Source organism: Paramisgurnus dabryanus, chromosome 3 (genome assembly GCF_030506205.2).
Source record: "Paramisgurnus dabryanus chromosome 3, PD_genome_1.1, whole genome shotgun sequence".
NCBI classification, from domain to species: Eukaryota; Metazoa; Chordata; class Actinopteri; order Cypriniformes; family Cobitidae; genus Paramisgurnus; species Paramisgurnus dabryanus.
In genome coordinates, this window is record NC_133339.1 from 42,882,263 (window position 1) to 42,900,415 (window position 18,153).

The following is an 18,153-nucleotide window of genomic DNA, read 5'->3' on the forward strand; positions in this document are numbered from 1 at the left end:
TTAAGTGAATAGTTATAAATAAAAAAATGACTTTATTGTTCATATACATCTGGATACAGAAATGGTGCAAATTTATGAAAACAACGTGACAATTTGTCAAACAAGTACCACAATGTAGAACTCATAACTATTTCTGTAGGAAAGCTTTAGTCTACAGCGAGACAGAGATGTATCTGGAATGTCAACACTTTTATATGCCGCGCACATTTTTGGGTGACTTGATGAAATCACTACACTACCTGCGTGAATCTCACATAACCTTTCAATAATGTCTGACTTAAAATATAAGAAAGTACAATCTTATTACACCTTTATATTTTCTAACGAATATTGGTGGGTTTTTGTGCGATTCAGCCATCTAAATTTGTCATCTCCATCTAATGAACACTTCTCTTTCTGTAAATGATATTGCTGTGAAGTGCTGAGATCGACACATCAGTAACTCACTCCCTGATGCTGTTTGGCAGTCACAATGCATAACAGAAAAGATTCAATGCCACAGTTTCAAATTCTGAACAGCTTTACATGTACTTTTTTAAGACTGCTGTATAACATTGATGAACGTACCACATTTAACAGGACATTAAAGTGTTCATATAGTATTGGAAATATATATAAGGAAATACTGGTGAATGCTTCACCGAGACGAGTGGTCCCATCAGCCCTGTGAGGAATAAACAGGACAAACAGAAGAATAGAACGGACTGCAGGACCGTATCATGCCGTATGTCCTCACGAGGAAGAGATGATAAAAGCCTTGTGCAAATCTAGTCTTATAAAGCGCCATTCTCCCGTTATTTCAAGATTTCAGTCAGTTCAATGAAAACAAGCTCTAGGAGAAGAGGCGGTTGTCGTCCTGAAAGTGGCTTCTCTGCAGTACCTTCACGTGATTCTCATAGATTTTGAGGGCGGGGCCAAGTCTGATTGACAGACCGGTCAACACATCACTCCTCTGCATCAGCAATAAAGACTTCCCGTCTATTTCCTGTTGGAATTAAGGAACAGGAAGTGTCAGATGAGTGTCAAAATACCATGTAGATAATTTATTATAACGTTAAAATTGCCACTTTGTAGGTGCGAGCAAAAATGGGCGTGTCTTTTAAAATGCAAATGAGTGAAATGTAAACACTGATCGCCATAATGGTGGTATGTTGAAATTGAAACTCAACTGTTCTGTCAATTATTTTCTCTCTGCACTAAATTGCTGTGTCGTTGTTGGATAATTGCAGATTAAGGGGCAGTATTATTATAATAAGATCCCCTTCTGACATCACAATCTCTTCTGACATGACCTATTTTTTCACATGCTTGCAGAGAATGGTTTAAGGTCTTTACACACCGGGACAATTTTCGTGCGCGTTTATCGTGACGTTTTTCTGCTTTCACACCCAAACGATTTTTACTGGCGCTGAGCCGAGTGAGGTGCAAATTCACCCCCTGGACATTAGATGGCGCTTAATACAAAACAGATATATGCCGGTACACAAGTTCCATGTACCTGTTCCACGTGCTCCGCAAGACCATTTTGTGCTTGAGCGCCACCAAGTCGTGTTTTACTGGAACTTCAACAGCGCCAGGTACGTGAACAAAAGCGCCAATCTCATTGGTCGGCCAACTTTTAAAAACCAAAAAAAACGTGCCTCAGGCGTTTTTCTGAAAATGACGCATTTGCGCCTTGCGTTTTGTGCGCACTCACATTGGCGCTCGTTCTTGAGTCACGAGATGTTAAACGTCGACGATAAATGCGTGCGGAAAACGTCCTGGTGTGTAAAGACATTTACTGGGTTGATCTTTTTCACATTTTCTAGGTTGAAAGAAGCACTGGGAACCCAATTATAACACTTAAACATGAAAACATTTTCATCATATGTCCCCTTTAAAATGTTTGAGATTCAGGCCCCTCCGGTGGTCGTTTACAGTACTAACCTGTGTTTTGAAAGCCGCCGCCTGCTCAGGGAAGCCCACAGAAGTGATGTAACTGACTACATCAGCCACGGTCCAATGCAAAGGGTCCTGCCCAATTTCCTCCTTTACCACATCACTGAAAGTGAAGCAAAACCAGATTATACCATGGTCTGCTTAAATACTCGATTCTGATTGGCTGGAAGGTGTGCATTAAAACCGTTTAATGCACTGGTAGTTGCATTCAATTTGATTACAGTTAGAAATTAATCCGCTACTATAAACAATTGTTTTCAATTGCATGTTTACAGCTTTAACTTAAGCGGGATAATCCACGGCTAGCTATACATTAAAGGATTTTCATGCACTTTGCAGAGGCAACCTCCGCTACACGTCAGGTGGTTCTTCGCCTCTACGTCATGCATTAAAACCCTTTAATGCATGGCAATCCGTGGTGGATTATCCCTTACTTAATGTGTATACGAGCAACACAGCTTTGATAATGAAGTCGCAATATAATTTTCAGTCTTTGTTGCTGAAACTGAAGAGATGTTAGACTTTCACTCACGTTTCATCGTTCCTTTCTCCATTGTATGCGGTGTCTGCCTCTGTCACTCCCTTGAGTTCATTATTGCACGTTTCACCTGCAAAAACAAAAAAAAATTCATAGATATTTACGCATAGATTTGAATACATAGATACGTCATTCGACCGCTCCATATATGACGCATCTGCCATTTAAGAATGGTGCTGATGCTGACATCACAGGAGACATTGTGAAGCCTTAGGATTTACAACCAACAGAGATTTAGATTCCCGAAAATGTTTTTAACTTTTTAATGTATTGTAGATAACACCTTCATCTTGTTGTATATTGTGTAAGCAGTTATAACTTTTGGGTCATGACAGCAGCACATAGTACCATTTACAAACGCAACTCCAGGAAATGCCTATAAGCGTATTCATATCCCTATTTAAACCTTTTAAGGTATTTTTATGAAAAATACAAATGCATAGTGCTTAAAAAAGCTGTGCATGTGCAATTCAAAACTGATATCAGGTATTATACATGTGTATCGGCATTTATCGTCCCATCCTGTGTATTTACGTGTATGCATTTAGCATACACTTTAATCTAAAGTGATTTATAAATTCAATGCAGATGTTTTTATTAGTTATTATTTTTCTAACAATCTAGCTACACAATCTCCCGTACAGTGGGTTGAGAGATATAAGGTCAAAGTAAATGAGTCACTCACCATCCTCAGCATCAGCAACAGAGACGACATCAGGCGCTCCATCAGACATCACCGCATCCTTTTTAATGACAAACAGAGACTATGTGACACCCGGGCACGAGATTGAAACGCCTGGCTGCATTGTGCAGGATGGACGTGCTTACCGGCATGGCTCTGCAGTCCGACAGCGGCGGATCAGGGGTAAGCGCGCTCTCCCGCGTCCTCTGCCCCTCCTCTCCCTGAGAAGCGCTCTGCTGAGCGGACGGACAGATGGCCAATGGCTGCTGCCCCAACTCCAGAGATCCTGCGGGTAATAACAGATAGACCCAGTCCAATGAAATCTCTTTAATTGAGCCTGCCAGGACAATAAAAAACAATCCTGTTATCTTGCAGCATGCTGCTCTTGTACAGTTTTAAAAGGCAGGCATGTATCTTTCTATTGGTCTCTATAGGTAACATTTTGCGTTTAGTGTCCAAAGCATAGGATATTTTTCAAGATGTGTAAAATGAACCCATCTTCTGGATTCCCCAAAACTAGCCTTCTATGTTGACTCCTATGCTAAGCTTATAGAAAAGTAGACATATATTGGTTGTACGCCAATAGCAGAGTTTAAAGGGCATACACACACAACATGTGCATTTGACAATTATCATTTTATTAATCATGGTATCTGCTCACTCAGCACCAGCAGCTCTGTGACTGACACAGAGTGCATGAATGCAGCTTTGGCCCAAATGTGCAAGAGTTTCATACTAATGTGAATGCGACATTTCCCAGTCGTTCATAAATACCTGTGCCCTGCTGGGCTGCTGGCTGTGTGTGATCAGGAATCATATAAGCACTGTCGCCATCCTGCCGCAAAGCATCATGGGTCGGAGAGCTCTTTGAAGAAGTGGGGGAGGGCACAGGAAGACTGATGTTACTGCTGGTTATGGGACTCAAGCTGATGCCCGAATCGGTGGTGCTCTGTGCACACATGGCGTCCAGACTGCTCTCATCACCCTCCTCATCCATACTGCTATCCATTCCTGCTGTTGTGGACATCTCATCCTAAAAACATTGCAGCATCACATCAATCAATACAAGTGCTTTGAACATTTTTGTACAATTACAGTTTCATTGTCTGCATATGGACCAAATTTATTTTGGAATTATACCACGGGTCTGTTGAATGCTGAATTCTGATTGGCTGAGAAATGTTGCGTGGGTATGCATTAATTTCTGATAACCACACACCTAACTTGTCAAATGTCTTAAAAATAGGCACCAGAGCAATGTTTGTGGTAACCGTGGTATAAGAGGAATAATTGACTCGGGTCCTTTGAATTATTTGAAAATAATGCACACCCGCGGTGTAACGCTACTCGTGCTGCATTGCACCTTGGGTGTGCATTATTTTCTTACAATTCAATTTTTCCTTACATATTAGAGATCTACAGATGTATTGGCTGCTGGTATTTGTTGACCAATTTTTGACTGAATTAAAACCATCAGAGCAATTCCAGTGATATGGATGTGACATTTTCAGTCAAAAATAACATGATGTTTCACTTTCATAATAACGAAATCAAGATAATTTACTCACCCCCATGTCATCCAAAACGTTGATGTCTTTTTTGTTCAGTCGAGAAGATTTTAAGTTTTTTGAGGAAAACACTCCAGGATTTTTCTCATTTTATTGGACCCCAAAAGTTTATAGTTTTAATGCAGTTTAAAATTGCAATTTCAACCGAGGGCTCTAAACCAGGGGTTTTCAAACTTTTTGTGTGTGTGGACCACTATTTGTAATCAAGAATTTTCGCGGACCACCTCATAATACTCATAATAAAATATGTCTACACAAAGTCCTGAATTTATCTGCGCCTCTAAATAAGCTTACTAGCACTAAAACTATAACTGGTTAGTACAACCGACTCTTAAAACATATTCTTAAAAATATACATTATTTTATATTTTATTTTGCCTTTATACGGACCACCTGCAGTACCCTCACGGACAACAGTTTGGGAATGGGCGCTCTAAATGATCCCAAACGAGGCATAAGGGTCTTATCTAGCAAAACTATCATCATTTTTGGCAAAAAAATTAAAATATATGCAGCATTACATCATAAATATTTGATGCGCCAGTCGACCTAACGTATTACGTAATCACGTGATTACTGACAACTACTGATGTTGTTTTATGTGGAATAAGACTAATTAATATCTTTGTGTCAGTTTTTTTGCAGAAAATGACGATTGTTTTGCTAGATAAGACCCTTATGCCTCGTTCGGGATCATTTAGAGCCAGGATGCTAAACAATTAATCGCGATTAATCGTTAGCAAAATAAAAGTTTTTGTTTACATCACATATGTGTGAAAACTGTGTATAATAAATATGTATATATATAAATATGAACACATTCATGTATAATTTTAAGAATTTTTTTTTATATATTGTATTTATTTTTATATATAATATAAATTATACATAAATATACAAATGTATATACACATGTAAACATTTCTAAAACATATACATGCATGTGTGTACATTTATTTATACAAAGTTATTATACACAGTTGACACACATATATGATGTAAACAAAAACTTTTATTCTGCTAACGATTAATCACGATTAATCGTTAAGCATCCCTGGTTGAAACTGTCATTTTAAACTGCATTGAAACTGTAAACTGTTGGGGTCCAATAAAGTCTATTAAATTGAGAAAAATCCTGGAATGTTTTCCTAAAAGAAAACTTCACAACTGAACAAAGAAAGACATAGGTTATCTGGGTACTTTTCGCCTACTGTTTTTGAAATACTATGAATTCAGATATACTACTCACTATGTTGTAGTTCTCAAGACCACTTTTTAAAGGTCTTGGTCTCGTCTCGGAATCGACCGCATTTTTACTCGGTCTCAGACAAAGAGGACTTGGAATTTTATTTCAAGACCGGTCAAGACCACAACTGATGGCACATCACAAATTTATTTTTTATCATTAATTTTATGCAGTTTAATTAGGTTTGGCATATGATGCTGCCATTGTTTAAGTTTCTCCCAATGAAAATTTTTCTAATTTTATTACTAAAACACCTGCATTGTGTTAAGTGGATGTCAAGCCATGAAAAGACGGGTCAGAATAAATGGTTAAGTCGTTTGTTCACTTTTATTTGCTTATAGACTGTTTCATCGGATGCACGTGCGCTGACGCGATACACATCTGGATCTGAACTTTACTTCCGGTTTCGTTTTTTTAATGGTCTGACTAGTTGCTAAACTGATCTCTTGAACAAATGCCTCGTCGAAAATAACAAATGTTTTGGTTTCCTAGGAAATGTATGTGTTGTTTTTTGCTTGTTATATAAATAAACTACGTTTATTGAACTTTGTTGTTATTTATTCTTAGCGGAGTTTACCGGAAGTTACGTGTGCGGACCACGACAGCCACTTGTTTATGTTGTTACTGCTGAAACCGTCTATAGACAAAGATAAATTCCCACATATCTGCAATGCCTTTGATTATTTTATCAACTTCTCTGATGGCATACACGCACACGCACGCACACACAAACACACACACGCACACACAGACAAGAAGTGCTTAATCATATGCATATTTCACATTTTTTATCATAAGTGTTTTAATGCAGTGACTTGCACTGGTCTTGACTTGGTCTCGGCCTGTCTTGGTCTTGACTTGGTCTCGACCCTTTAAAGTCTTGGTCTTGTCTCGGTCTCGGACCTGTCTTGGTCTTGGTTTAGGTGGTCTTGACTACAACACTACTACTCACCTCGCCTACTGCTTTTCACCTATTATATACTATAGAGCAGTGTTTCCCAATCCTGGTCCTCGAGGACCCCCTCCCAGAATGTTTAAGATGTCTCCTTATTTAACACACCTGATTTAACTCATCAACTTGTTAGGGAGGCATGTTTACCATTTTGGAAAGAGTCTGATAAGTTGAATCAGGTGTTTGAAATAAGGAGACATCTTAAAACTTTCTGGGAGGGGGTCCTCAAGGATCAGGATTGGGAAGCACTGCTATAGAGGTATGCTGTTTCAGACGCAGCCAATCTTTGCACGAGTAATAGCTGTTACTATGCTATAAAAATGTTTTGTGGCACAATTTAAAATTAAAAAAACAAAATGTATGTTACAGTAGAGGTCAGGATAAATAGCTGGTTGGAAATATCGGCTGACCTTAGCGAGTGATTTTAATTATATCAGTCTTCTTTCATTCAAACTGATAGGACTTGCCCTGCATCCCAATTCGCATACACGTTACGCGTCACATGGCTAGTGCAAGACGAGAAGTTGTTGTGCGAGAAGTTCCTATTTTTTTGGACAAAAAATTATGATAATTTCGCTAGATATGACCCTTATGCCTCGGTTGGGATTGTTTAGAGCCCTTTGAAGATCTGTTGAAACTACACTTTTAAACTGCATTGAAACTGTAAACTGTTGGGGTCCAATAAAGTCTATTAAATTGAGAAAAATCTTAGAATGTTATCCTCAAAAAACGTTTTTTTTTTTATCGACTAAACGAATAAAGACACAACTTGGATGAGTAAATTATTGGGATTTCTCTGAAAATGCATTTATTACAAATATATGATAGAGTCCAGACATCAGAAAAATATCCGTCTGTACTCATGTTTTCTATTTTAGATGAGAGATATTATGAATGTGACAAATAAAAAGATGTCGGAAAAATATTTGCATTCTCGGAGTCTAGTGTGACCACCCCTTTAGTATGTCCCATCTCTTTCAATGCACTCAAATGTCTATACTTTCCCATAACAAAAAACAGCACATACTCTTAGGGCATAGTATAGTACAAGTATGTGAATTGGGATGCAGGCTCAGTCTTGTATGACAGGAAGATGGCTGCCCAGTAAAACAGATTTTATTAAAGGGTTATTTGACATGTGTGTTTGTCAGATAACAATCTTTTGAAAGTGAGTAGTTCTAAAGAACTATGCTAGAATTTTAGGTTTACAAATATGACTGACGTTGCCATTTAAACTAATAACCAATAAATCAAAAAGCAAAGCAGACTTAGAAAATAGTGTACTAAATTTTAAAATGCACATTTTTTTTCATTTGATGATTTTAACAGCGCTTAAATCATACGGGTACTTAAATCTGCGTCATGATGCTATGGAGAACCGTCGACTCGAACTCCAGGCCGCGCGCGCTGTTTATTCAGTGTGTGTGCCAGAAATTACCCAACAATCGTTCACTTGAAAACACCCAGTTTGTAGATAACTGTCACTTTGGGGCTGGAGGCGTCAATAAGAACAGCAAAAGCGCTTAACTTGATCAGCATGAGTAACACTGCGGTGTGTATTTGCTGAACGGAGGCGCGCTGAACTTCCAGGCTTCAAGTCCCACAGTAAAGAGGGGCGGGGTCATGAATATTAAGTGGTCTGCGGTTCACCAGTGCTCTGAAGTGAATCGTGGGGAGGTCATGTATATTCATTATTCAAGCCAGCGGCAAACTTCACGTGGCCGACTTAATATTCATGAGCCCGCCCCGTTTCGCTCTCTGAGGCGCGCTGCCTGCCTGAGACAAGCGCGTCCCAAACCAAGCCAACGTTAAACGTGGCTATAGCCGACATTTTTTCCTTGTCGCAATGATTAAGTGGTAATAAACACATCCAAAAGCACCGTTTACCTGAGAGCACAGGTTAGTACATAAATAATTACAGCGGTTTACGAACCGCGCTGACGACTTCGTTCGCACTTCGTCTGCACAAACATAAAGTATTATACGGTGCAATGTGAATTGTATCTCTATGAATTGTGATATTCACTTTGTCGCTCTATGTATTGGTGCAGAAAATCAATCACTCGCTGTAAATTATCTATGTTTTTTTTTATTCAGAGTATCTCCTTGGTCGAAATGCGCCAATCAGCTGACCCATGATGTTTTGGTCACTTGAGTTTGGCTTATTAACATATTGACATTGATTTTTACGGAAAAGTGACGTAGAGCTTTGTCAAATCCTAAACAAAACTCGTTCTCAAAAATCTCCACAAACAGATCAGGCGCTTCTATTGTTGGCGATTTTCCGACGCTCGTGAAGGTTTGTGCCGCTCCCCGTCTGCGCCAGTCCGCGCGCGTGCGTGTGCACTTGCCTTTATGTTGCATGCGCCAATGAACAACAGTTAAATTACTAATAAAACTACGATTGTTTGACATTTTCGCAATGCACATATTTTTGACGACCCGCAACCACTTGTTTTGTGGTTTACTTACTTCCATGTCCTCCATCTGATCCTCATCCGCGGGACCCAGCGCGCTGTCGCCGGTGCTCCAGTCCGCTGGAGACGGCTGCTTTACCGCACACTTGCTCTGCTCGGTTTTCCTCCGACCTCGCAACACCTTTGCCGCGTTGCGATAGGAAACCGAGCCTTTATAGTTCACTTTCAGCACCGTTTGCTCCTCTATCAGTTTCTCCAGTTCTGAGCGGGTTCGTTCCCAGTCTGACCCGTGTCGTCTTTTAACCATTCTGCAAATTCTTTCCAGGTCGGGTCGCGCTTTTCTCGACCTCAGTGAGTCTATGGAGCCCAGGATCCAGTCGCGGTACGGTTCGGACATTATTCCTAATGGGCTGCAAGCGCGACAGAGCGAATGAAGTGCGTCAATGTTTTGCCCTCGACGTGACGCTCGCGGGTTTTCGAGCCGCGGCGCGAGCGCGCTGGAGAAAAAACGGAAACACTGTACGCGTGCGTTGATCACATTGTGCGCTTAAGGTGGAATTCGAGAGATAGTGCGGCCCGCCACTAGGAGATTAAGGTGGTATTTTTCTGTTTCATATTAGCGTGCCATTTAACAGCTATAATCTGAAATTAAACAACGTGTTTACTGCGCACTATATATCACATGCTAAATGCAAAGATTTACATGATTTATACAATACTTCGCACGTTGATGTCACGTGATTCATTGTTTCGGTGACTCTTGTTCTGTTAACAGTAACAGTTACTATATGTTGGCATTCTGTTAAAAATAGACGAAGATGTGAGATACTGTTTGGTTTGAAATTAAATACTACTGCATACCGCAAAGTATACACTAAGTGTTGGCAACCATTTAAAATATTATGTCAAAAAACTTGCATAATGCAATGGTTCGTTTTTAACAATACTATGCTCGCTGCATTGTTGTCTCATGACCTCATTATTTATAGAAAGGCTGCTACCCTTATGATTTCTTTTGTGGTTAAAGGGTAGCAACCATGTTTTTTGGATGTATTGATTACTATTAGCAAAACCATGGATTTACTACAGTTATCATGAGTTTACTGTAGTAAACCATGGTTAATTTTCGTAAGGCTATGGCATTCAGTTACTATCACTGAAAAGTTAATTCACCATTTTACCTATTTTGTTGTTTAAAAACATATTTAGTCAATTAAAATAAGTTTAGAATTTACTTTATGCTGCCTACTTTAAAAAAATATTTGAAGTAGCATTCACATTTTTATTTATTTATTTGATGACCCTACTAAAAAACAGTAAAGATGGTATCTGGTTTAAGTTGGCAGTATTTAAGATATCTAAAATCAAGCTGGGAGACTAGCAAAAAAAAAAAAAACTTGCTTGTGCTGATTTTAGCAGTTTTTTTTTCAGTAGGAGACCCAAATGCCTTATCCTTTAGATGTCAGATCAAACCATGAATCACAAGATGTTAAAAAATTATCTTAATATTGTTCTGAGTATTAAGTGACACTGGGATGTAAGATACACTCAAAAAATGGGTTTTGTAGCACTGTTCATTATACACAAATATATTTAGTTACATTAACACATACACATTTATTTTTAAGACAAAATACAAGTGTAATTTGTTATGCTAAATCAATTTGTTATTCACTCTGGTTTACCTAACTACCTATCTTTAAACTAAAGTAATTGGTTTACTTTTGCGATAGAGAGTAGACCTATTATCAGGTTCATATTCCGGAACAGAGGGGGCGGTAATGCTCCATTAAGCTGGTTACCAACCGCCGGTAAAAAAGAAAGAAGAAGAAGAAGAAGAATTTTTTTCAAACTAAAGGATGTGACGTCATTTTAACGACTTCCACGAAGACGGCGCGCCGGTGATGGTGTGGTAAGTAAACTAAATACGTTTATTCTTCAATCCATCTTAAAACATTGTTGAGGCAACTTTATTTTATGTTTAAGGCGATGGTGTTTGTTTTTGATGGTGATGATTTCACGTCATTTGTGCAGCAGTGAGGTAAAGTGTGTGATTTGTGCGTTTCAAATGTAATGGAGTGCTTCACGCGATCTGTCGTGTGACGTGTTTAAACCGTATTAAACGTGATGTACTCGTGTTTAAACAGTATTAAACGTGTTGTTCAATTTCGGCCATTATTAGTGTTTTATGATAGCAGCAGTGTTGTAAACTGCGTGATTTGTGCGTTTCAAAATGAACGGATTGCTTCACGTGTTCGTGGTGAGTTGAACTTCGATTTTCCATCGTGTTCCGGTGGTAACGTTAGCCATTGAACTTGTTTTACTGGTGATAATAGTGCTTTTGAAACGTATTTTCCTGTGTTTAGTCAGAGCCTTTTCTCAAGGGGTTCTTAAAGTTTATTTTTATTTGTTACTCTGAATGAATACTTAAAGTAAGTTATGTTGAAATGTAAAATTTGTGATCTAAAGTACTAAAACATGAAAGACTGCTGCACGTGCGTTGTGGTGGTTATCATAGATATCATAGTACATATTCTAATTGATATATTCAAGACATGATATGCTCTACTTGTTCATTTAAGTAGGAATTATGCTACAGATGTAATATTGCATGACGACAAAGGCCCACTTTCACTTGTAATTTGTGTGCATGGGATGCAGTGCACTGTCATCAGAAAAAGAATACTTTGCTGACATAAACAGTCACTTAAAGAAGAGTAAAACGGTATTTTGCATGTTATCAGGTTGTGTTTTCCAATCAAATGTCAATGGGACTTCTATATCACACAAAAACAGAAAACACAACCAGTGAGTGATTTTAAGCCTGGTGTAGTTTCCATTGCTGAAGTATTACAGGAGGTCAAACGTTTTTATGGTGATGAGGCAAGTGATGCTTTTGTTCATGCAGATGTGTTTTATTAAAACAGATTATTTAAACTAGAGCATATCACACATTTTTTAGGTAAACTGCATTGTATGTTAAAGTCTGTCAGTGCCTATTTTAGTTAGCTGATGATTGATTATCCATTGCTTGAGTTATATGGTTGGTGCTTTGTTTGGTGACTTTGAAAAGACAAGTCCACGCATACTGTATTGTAAAATATGCTTTTATTTTGTTAAATGGACAATTCATAAGTTAATGTTTTTTTAAACCATACTTACAATTGATTTTAAAAAAATAATTAACTAAATTTTACTTGTTTTCCACAGTCATACCACAATGACTTCTCCAGTCTGGCTAAAAGTTACAAAAGGTGATCCTTCAGTATGCCATTCCTACTTCAGTGAGTGACCTGTCAAAGGAAATAGAAAAACAATGTAATCTACAAGGACATTTAAGGCTGCAGTTCATGGATTCTGACTTGGGCAATTAGTTTTTAAATCTCATGTACACATCTGAAATTCAAGACAAAAGTACACTAAAGGTGGTATTCCTGACAACACCAAGTGATTGTGACAACTTGCCCCCACCACAACTGAACAGTTCTCAAAAGGAGTACCTGCTCATCACCAGCTCTTTCACTTTCATCCTGTGACACAGTCATTTTGTCAACCCAATCTACATCATTAAGCTCTGACTGTGTTGCAAAAGTGTGTCTTGCCAAATATATAACAAAACTGAGAAAAATTGGCTTTAATGAAGTGAAATTAAATTTACTCAAGCCCAAACCAGCTGGAATTTCCAGTGCTGTTTACCATATATATATATATATAAAAAAAAACATGCAATGCTGAGGTGAACTACTGCCCTTACCATCCACAAACGGAGACATCCAAAACACTGGAAGTAGTCAGTTTAATACTTCTGTCTGAAATGAAAAAGAACAATAAGAAAACATTATGAATGCTGATGGACAAGACCTTTTCTATCAAGAGACATGAGGTTGTCAAGGAATCGCCTTCAATAGCAGATTTCAAAACTAGATGGCCTGCTCTTTTCAGAAGGGAAGAGGTGAGTGAAAAGTTTTTGAGTCATTTATGTTTAACTTTATTGGTTTTGTGGTAACAATAATTTATTTTATTTTGTAGATTTGTGCAGAGTTTAAAAGAATCACAACAGCCCCATTGGTGTCTACATACTTGGCGAAGATGAATCCATATTCTGCAAAGCTTATAAGGATCTATGCAAAACAATGGACAGAGAATTAAAAACCTGCTGGTCTCCACAACACGGGTATGATGAACTGCACTCATTAAAACCTTATAATAAAACTTCTTTTTGCACTGGTGAAATTGGAATTAGAAAGTTTCTGGAACTTGTAAAAAAAGAAACATAGGTACAGTTTAAAGTGTCCCTTTTTGTTGTTGTTTTCCACTTGCATGCTGTATTTTGCATAATAATCTAAAAATAAAGGTAAATGTTTACCTGATATTGTGAATGCTACAATTAATAAAATTTTGATATTTACATATTTAGACTGACAACATTGATCAGACTCCGATCTTTCTTTGTCTACCTGAATGAAGACCCGACCAGTCTAATTAAAGAGTATTTGGTAAGTATATGTGCATATATATACTTTGCTGTATTATCAAGGAATTGAAATGTTGTGGTATCCCAGGTGAAAAAGTAGTACACTTCCATATTGTACTTACAGTGCTCTATTTTAAACTAATTTATACTTGGTATACTAAAATTTATTCTTTAGTACTTTTTAAGATGTTCTTAAGATTATCTAAGTGTACTTATTTGTGCTGTTTTGAGACAACATGATTACGAAACTAAAATGTGCTTTGAATATACTATCTCTGTATTAAAAATGTATTTAGTTAAAACTTGTAAACTTGAACCCAACTTTCATACAAAGATGGGTTCAAGTTTACTACGAGTGGTACTTAAATACATTTTTAAAATAGATTTTTAGAACATTTTAGTTCATATTCATGGTGTCTTAATAATAGAACAGGGAAGTACAATTATACCTTGTTCACACTGTCAGTCTAAATATGATTTTGGTGCATATTCGAATCCATCAATTCCAATTCAATCACATTTAGAACGTGTGAACGGCCAAAAACCACATGAAATCAGTGTTTTTTCAAATCTTTTTCGGGCTACATCCATGGGTGGTTTAAAATCCTTTTCAAATCGCATTTCTGGAAATCCAAGTCAGTCTGACCGCTCTGATCGCATTTGTGTAGCTTTTCGGTTATGTCATGCTGTTGCGTCACATAAAACGTAAACACGTCAGATGTTGAGGCAGATTGTCGTCCATAGTTTTACAGAATCAAGTGATGTGTTGGTTTTGAATAACATTAAATGGTAAATGAGATTTTTCTGAACTTATTAATAAACATAAAATAATTTTATCATTGTCATTCTCACCTGCAGGATACAGATGCAGCCAGTACCCAGGAGGCGATCCAGAAGATGGTGATGGGAGTGCTTGTTGTAAAAATGTATGGTTCAGACATCGAAGACAGCCCAGCAGATGTTGGAGTGTTATTAAACGGATTAAGAGTTCTCGGACCTCAACAACATTGTGTATGCGACAACCATGCTGATGGGACTGAAATATGAACTGAACTTGAATTCAGGTACACTTTTGAAGTATTGCAGTTGTTGTTTCTGGAGCTAGATGGGAAGTAACTATCTCATAAAGTTCAGACGCTGAAGACCAAGCCTTTTGCAGATGTTTTGAGAAAGGAATGTTTTAATATTTCATATGTAAATGCCATGTTTTTGAAATGGCAGTACAATAACATTCAGGAAGTAAGCAGTGTCGTCAATTTATTTTGATAGTTTTGCAGTGTGTTTTTATTTAATTAGATTAATGTAGAGTTGTTTAAAGCTTTGGCTGTACGTAACTGGTCCTGCATCTAATTTGTCATGGAATGTTAACGTTTATAATGTTTTTACAGTACCATTTAACTTAAAATTATACCAAAGTTGTTGAAAAATCTTTGGAAGTCGCATGTGCCAGCTCTCTGAATGGAGAGCAACCTATTTTGTCAGTTAGCATTACAGTTGTGTAATAATGTTGTTTAATTATACGTATCCGGGGGCTTGAAAAAACTGCCTGAATGGTGCTTCGTGCATTTCATTTGTCAGTAAGTGTAAAAAATTGTAATGTTGTTATAAGGTTACATTGTAATATCCAAAGTCCTTGAAAAACTTTGCAAGTTTTTCAAGTTGATGAGTGCATCTCATTTGTCGGTATATCCTTTACGGTATCTGTAGTTTAAGTGCAATAAACATGGCTTGAAGAACTGGTGTCTGAGAATCTTTTATGAATAAAATGAATGTTATATAGAGTTTATTACAAAAAGTATATTTTTGTGTGTGATTTAACTTGAAATAGAAATTGTTGTGTTAAAGTAAATAAAAGTAATTGGATGGAACCACTGTCCACAATGTAAATGAGTTGTATGAATAAACTACTCTTGATTTGGACAAGCAAAAAATATTTGATTAGTTTGTACAAGTTAAACACATGTTCAGAAAATGTAACAATCTTAAGTTATGGATAAGTAACTAAGATAATTTTGTTAAACATTACCACTTCACATTAGTTATTTATTATTCAATTGTGTTGCTGCAACAAAAGAATTTGGCATTGACTGAAAACAACCCTTAAATGTTAATAAAAACTAACTGGGTTGTGTGGAACCACTGTCCACAATAAAATTGTGTTCGTTTAAAGTATCATTTTTTTGAGTGTAGTCATGTTGTATGTTATACTGTAAGCATATAAGGTTATATGGATATTCTGTGCATGCAGAAAGATAAATACTGAGTGTATTATATATACACAGTACTGTGCAAAAGTCTTAGGCCACCACTCGTGACTTGTTTTGTTAGAAGTTTTAATATCCATCCATATTTATTTTTCAATCTATTTTATTAAGATACAAACAGAAAATACAGGAATATGTACAAAAAAATAAGAAATTAAATTTTCAGGACTAAATTTCTTCTTTAGGCATCGTCAGGGTTTAGTGTTACCCCTCTTGGCACTAAACACATCTTGAGCGTTTTTTGAGAATGAAGACAAATTTCTTTTATAAATTAGGATTTAATTTTATTTAGGTTTCACCGATCCTAATGACATATGTGGTGGTTTCCCGGAGAGGCCTTATCTTAGGCCCAGACTACAAAGCATGTTTGAGTGCCTTTATTTAAAAACATCTTGTATTGACATATCTAAACATATATCAGTGCCATTGTTTTGTGTCAAGATGCACACATAGTTTTTTGTAAGGCATGTTTGTAAAAAAAAAACCTTAAATGTCCTGATACAACTAAGATCTAGTCCAGGATAGGGCTGGGCAAAAAAAAAGATTTTTTAATTAATCGTTTTTTTATGTGGTCGATTAAAAATGATTCTCGAAGGCCACAAATCGATTAAAAAAAACACAAAGAAATAACCTGATCCTGTTTGATCAAGGAATGCGACTGTTTTGACTTTTTTCAGCATACATTTTCCATCTTGCATCAAAATTGTATTGTATTTAATAGTGATGGACCAATGTATCGGCCGGCGATATTTACCGTCTGATTTTCAATGAATTTGAAACCATCGGAATATCGGCAATAGCACGAGAAAGGCCGATACCGATTGTTTATTAATTAACTGCAAAAAGAAATCCATTATATGTAAAAAACGAGTTAATGTTGTTAATAAAATAAATGCTGAATAGCAAAAACCACCTTTGAAGGTTGTCATGCTGTCTTATTATATTTGTTTTAGCTTAATTTGCGTCTCTCTTATTATGTTGGTAAGTTGAATGTTAATTAGATCCAATCCATGTTCAGTAAAAATAATTTGATGCAGAAATAAACTAGCAAATAGATCAACTGTATACTATTTTATACAAGTGTTTAATATCGGTATCGGCCAGAAGTTGTCTGTTTAAATTGGTATCGGGCCAAAAAAATCCTATCGGTGCATTCCTAGTATTTAACATGCATTTGAAAATTAAAGCAACACTAAAGAGTTTTTGCTCTTTGCTCCCCCTACAGGTTGGAAGTGGAATTGTTCATTACCACTGTCGTAAAAAATTTAGCCTACTGCGGCAAAGCTGGGTCTGATTGGATTGTAGGTCTGCCGTAAAGCAAGTTTTTGTAGTTTTCACTCGAACTACAGGACCGCGACGGTTAGAAACTTCTTTAGTGCGGTTTTGGCCGATAGAGGGCTGCAAAGCGAATGTGAAAGTGCCATTCACCCTGTTTCGAGTGGATGAACGACCAAAACTTTTTTGGAAACGTTATTTTAAGGTAAAAAAAAACCTCTTTGGTGTTGCTTTAAAGATGGGTTCTGTTTTAATGTACTCAAGTGTACCTTAAATAAAAAAAAGTGTAATATACAGGTTGGTGGCTCTTAATTTCTTTTAACTATTTACCCACTTGTAAACTTATGTTCACTGTTTTTTTTTATAAATAAAGTATTTGTATTAAATCTATATTTATAGAGTTGAATCGAGAATAAAAATCAGTCTGAGAATTGAAATCGAATCGATAGCTTATGAATCGAAATCGAATCAATCCGGAACATCTGAATCAATACCCAGCCCGTCCTGGATTAATCTAAACCCTGTCTGGGAAACGACTCCATAAAGTAAAGAAAATTGTGAAAACATAACCTTGATATTTTTAATATTGACTGTATAAAATCATGTTAAAGATTGAAATATAAAATCAATGACTTAAATCCAACTTGGATGCTCTTATCTCATACAGATTATGAGACATTAATCTGTATTTCACGGAGTAACTTTTGTGCTTAAATATCTAACGTGACTGGACTTATCAAATAAAGCTAAACTTAGCAGGAAAAAAGAGATAAATAACATTTAAGACAAAACAATAATG

At 36.8% G+C, this 18,153-nt stretch overlaps 1 protein-coding gene across 2 annotated transcripts; it reads right to left on the reverse strand.

Annotated features, from left to right (window-relative positions):
• Positions 1 to 5: 5 nt before the first annotated feature.
• Positions 6 to 9,879, reverse strand: samd1a (sterile alpha motif domain containing 1a). Of its 2 annotated transcripts, none has more exons than XM_065263139.2 (7): positions 9,397 to 9,879; positions 3,933 to 4,191; positions 3,305 to 3,495; positions 3,162 to 3,219; positions 2,471 to 2,546; positions 1,927 to 2,041; positions 6 to 985 (listed from the first exon to the last, which is right to left on the reverse strand). In XM_065263139.2, the coding sequence occupies exons 1-7, from the start codon at positions 9,736 to 9,738 to the stop codon at positions 833 to 835; spliced, it is 1,194 nt and encodes a 397-aa protein (XP_065119211.1). In that variant the 5' UTR covers positions 9,739 to 9,879; the 3' UTR covers positions 6 to 832. The 2 variants fall into 2 exon arrangements, with proteins under 2 accessions (XP_065119211.1, XP_065119212.1); XM_065263140.2 differs by having other exon boundaries at positions 3,305 to 3,444; positions 9,397 to 9,877.
• Positions 9,880 to 18,153: the final 8,274 nt, after the last annotated feature.